A 4,035-nucleotide genomic window follows, 5' to 3' on the forward strand; every position below is an offset into this window, starting at 1 on the left:
TGTTTTGTTCACCACTGTAAGCCCACTACTTAAGTGACCAATTTATATTTGATTAATTTCTGATTAAATAACATCTTTGCCTATGAGCCTGGCTGTGAGATTATATCTGTCTCAATATAGGCAGAGAGTTCAGGTAAGGAATCAGCAACAGGGCTGCATTAGAGAGGATAGCTAATTGTATCTAACTAGTGTTTTCAGATTTCTGGCTAAAATTTATTGTCAAGTGTGCATTTCTTTCTTTAATGATACTGTAAAAATAAGAGGAAGCAGCAGAGAACTGGAGGTAATAGGTGTATCTTTTAATATCTAACAGTCATTACTGCAAGTCAGCGGAACCCTTCTAGTTCATTCTCAGAATATTGTAAGCACTTTTTATTTGCCAGATGCCACACCGGGAGCTGGGAACACATCTTTACCCAGTAAAGTCTAAATTTAGTATGTTTAGAATTTCTCTTTTTCATGGATCAAAAAAAATGTTCCAGGTATTTATGTTACAGTCTCTCCACTTTCTATTTTTATGCATTTGTTTTCAAATTTAGAAGTTTCTTAAGAGTGATAACTGTATCCAAAATATTTTTATCCCCAGTCCATCCCATAGTGAATTTCAATAAATACTGTCTTTGCTATGTGAGGCCTCATGACTACTTCCACATTTTTCTTATAATCTGGAGGCCTGGAATAAAAATTTCTACAGGCACGCCACATTGGGTAACTTTATTTTTCTTCCCCTCCTATTAAGTATGCTTGGAACTTACTCTGATGAATTTGGGAACCTAGATTTTGAGCGATCCCAACACGGTTCTGGAATGAGCAACAGGTCAACAGCAAAAAGATTTATTTCTGCTCTCAACAACATTGCTGAAAGAACTTACAATAATTTATTTCAATTTCATCAACTTCGGCAGATTGCCAAAGAGCTAAACATTCAGGTATGATAAACCAAATACATAATAAATATTTTTATAATAATGCCAGCAGGTCTTTAATAATGTATAATAGAACTTTTAAATATCAAAAGATTTAGATTAAGAGAATGAAATAGGCATTTTTGGAGTATTTAAAAATATAAGCTTGTTTTTTAAGCTATGAAATTAGCTGTGCAGAGCTTTTTAAAAAACATTTTTTGTCTTTACAATTGTGTGTTACTGTTTGAGAGATTAATTTTTAACATCATAGTTTTTTACATTAATTAGTGGGCTAACTCTTTTGATGTTTTCTTCCAGGTTGCTGATTTTGAAAATTTTATTGCATCACTAAACGAGCAAGGTTACCTTTTGAAAAAAGGCCCAAAGGTTTACCAGCTTCAAACTGTGTAAAAGGACTACCAAGCTGGGACCTCCTAGGTTTATTGGCAGTTTAAAGCCATCTCAAGAATTAAGACTGTGCAGAAAAAATACTGTTTTCTGAAAAATGACATCCCAAAAATAATGTAATAGGAAAAGAGTATCGAACTAATATAAAAAGTAATAGTCATTTGTTAATTTTTACTTCTAAAGGTTAAAAATAAACTGTTTATATCTGTTTATCTGAATGACATTATTACTTACAGTTTTGTTTTTGACCTGTCTTCTTATATTTCATAGTTTTGCATACCAAATGTCCATCTGAGGAAGCATTCACAAAGTTACATTTTAATGTTTAAACAGTTCTCACATCAAAAAAAAAAAATGAATTTAGATGTTTCAGAAATAAATTGAAACCAACTTTCCATTCCAAAAACATTTAGTAATATTTTATATTGACATATTTACCTGAACATTGTAGCTACTGAAATTTTTTAAGATGTATTGTTTTTTATTATTAAAGGTAGACATGTACCTATTTTAAATAAATAGCTGTGCAAGGCTTATATTAAGATCTATACTTCCACACTTCTATATTCCCTAATTTACTGCTTAATTTCAACAGTTTTCCTGTTTACCTCCATTTTTTCTAAAGGACATGCTAGCACTGCTAATTCTTAATTTTTCAATTTTAAAAATTATTAACTTCTTACTAAAGGTACTACTGCTGTTCTCTTAAACCCTTTTACATACATATCTACACATTTCCCATTTCTTTCCAATTTAGTTATAAATCACAATTTTTAGTTAAATCTATATTTAGCTTTTACATTATTATGGGTTGAATATTATTTCCTTTCTTGTACAACTTGTTATTTTCTTTAGAATTAAATTTTTTTCCAGCTACTTCATTTTCTATGTATTTACCACTAATTTGACCCCAAGACTCCAACCGTAAATCTAAGTCTCCTCTCAGAACATACAAACAAATCAAATAGTCCACTTTAACTTCTTGGAAACCTCTCTCAGAATTCTCTGGTCTTTTCCAGTCAAAACTACGCAGCTGTCATCTTGGGACTTTTCATTTTCTCTCCCGTTTCCTGGCTCCTATGTCTTCTTTCTTGGTTTACTCTTGGCGGAACCCATCTTCTAAGTAGCTTCCTGAGAAAGAGTTCATAAGGCAACTTCCACTCTCACTCCTGGATTGATAGTTTGGACATAGAATTTTAGTTTGAAAATCACTTTCCTTCAGAATTTTAGATTTTGCTCTATTGTTTTTAGTTTTCAATGCTGCTGTTTAGAAATCCAAAGCCATTTTGATGTTTAGTCTTGGTATGTGATCTTTTTTTACTCTTAAGAAGCTATTTGGATCTCCTTTTTTCCCATGGTATTATGAAATTTTAGCGTTTAATAACTCTATCATGCTGGTTTCTCACACCAAAAATGTTGGCGTTATCTTTACCCTTTCTTTCTCTTATTCCTTTATCAGTCCATCAAAACAAATCCTTTTAGCACTATCTTCAAAATATTTGGAATCTGATCAATTTTTATTACTTCCAGTTCCACTGTTCTGGCCCAAACCACTATCTCTTGTCCAGGTATGTAAAGACAAAGACTTCGCTTTACTCACTGCCCTAGCAGGTAGGATGAGTTTTGACCACATATCCTTTATGAAGTAGATACACATAAAATTGGTGATTTGCGACTAAGAAACCTTACTAATATCTGGGTATAAAATTCTTTCTTTAAAAATTTTGTAGGCATTGCTCCTTGTTTTAGTCAAGAATATTGCTTTGGAGGAATTTGAGGACAGATTTTTTTTCTCCTTCAAAGTGGCTTATCCGTGTGACTGCTCATTTAATACAAATGAGGACACAGAGTGGTAGAGAAAAAAACAAGAGTTTCTGGTAATGCGATAGAGGCATTCACCCCCTTCTCTCTTGGGAAGCTGATCAAAAGCAATAAGGAAACAAATATATAGTCCATCTCCTGTGAACTAAGAAACAAAACCCTAAACCCCAACACACTAGGAAGAGCTGCCAAAAGCTATCAAGATGAACCAGGTAGTTTCATAAAGGAGAAAGCAGAGATGATGCTTGTGACTAAAGATTTTAGAAGGAATCAACGAAGTGTATTTCTCAAAGCATACTTTGCACATTGTTTGGAGCAAAAAGTAAAATCGCATATTTGCAATATTGTGAATATGGCATACAGATTGGCGGCGGCAGCTTTTCTGGACCTTGCTGGAGTACAAGATGTAAAAGAGGTGTTAAATGAGCAGTCACACAAGCCACTCGGAAGGAGAAAAAAAATCTGTCTTCAGATTCCTCCAAAGCAATATTCTTGACTAAAGGAGCAATGCCTACAAAATTTTTAAAGAATTTCATACCCAGATGTTAGTCAAGTTTCTTAGTTGCAAACAGGAAGTCCAACTTTTTCTGTAAAGGGCCAGATATGAAAGATTTTAGGCTTTCTGGGCCATTTGGCCTCTCATACGTAACTCTAACATTGTAGCAACCATAGAATACATAAATAAGTGTGGCTGTGTTCCAGTAAAACCTTATTACTGGACACTGAATTTTGAATTTCATGAAATTTTCACATGTGAAGAATTCTTAATATTCTTAATTAAAAAGAAAAAAAACAATTATAGGTAGTGGGTCATATTTGGCCCATGAGCTGCGGTTTGCAGACTCTTGGTTGTAAACAGTAGAAACTGGCTTGATGTCAAAAGCAGGTAAAAAAATAATTT

The 4,035-nt window shown here is 33.2% G+C and overlaps 1 protein-coding gene across 1 annotated transcript in view; it reads left to right on the forward strand.

Moving 5' to 3' along the window:
- The window catches only part of MCM8 (minichromosome maintenance 8 homologous recombination repair factor), a 35,883-nt gene extending 34,346 nt beyond the window's left edge, over window positions 1-1,537 (forward strand). The window contains exon 20 of the mRNA XM_011371129.2: window positions 1,224-1,537. Within this exon, the coding sequence (XP_011369431.1) occupies window positions 1,224-1,316 (93 nt within the window). The 3' untranslated portion in view covers window positions 1,317-1,537. The remainder of the gene's footprint in view (window positions 1-1,223) is intronic.
- The last annotated feature ends 2,498 nt before the right edge of the window (window positions 1,538-4,035 follow it).

Source organism: Pteropus vampyrus, unplaced genomic scaffold (assembly GCF_000151845.1).
Source record: "Pteropus vampyrus isolate Shadow unplaced genomic scaffold, Pvam_2.0 Scaffold7, whole genome shotgun sequence".
Lineage (NCBI taxonomy): Eukaryota > Metazoa > Chordata > Mammalia > Chiroptera > Pteropodidae > Pteropus > Pteropus vampyrus.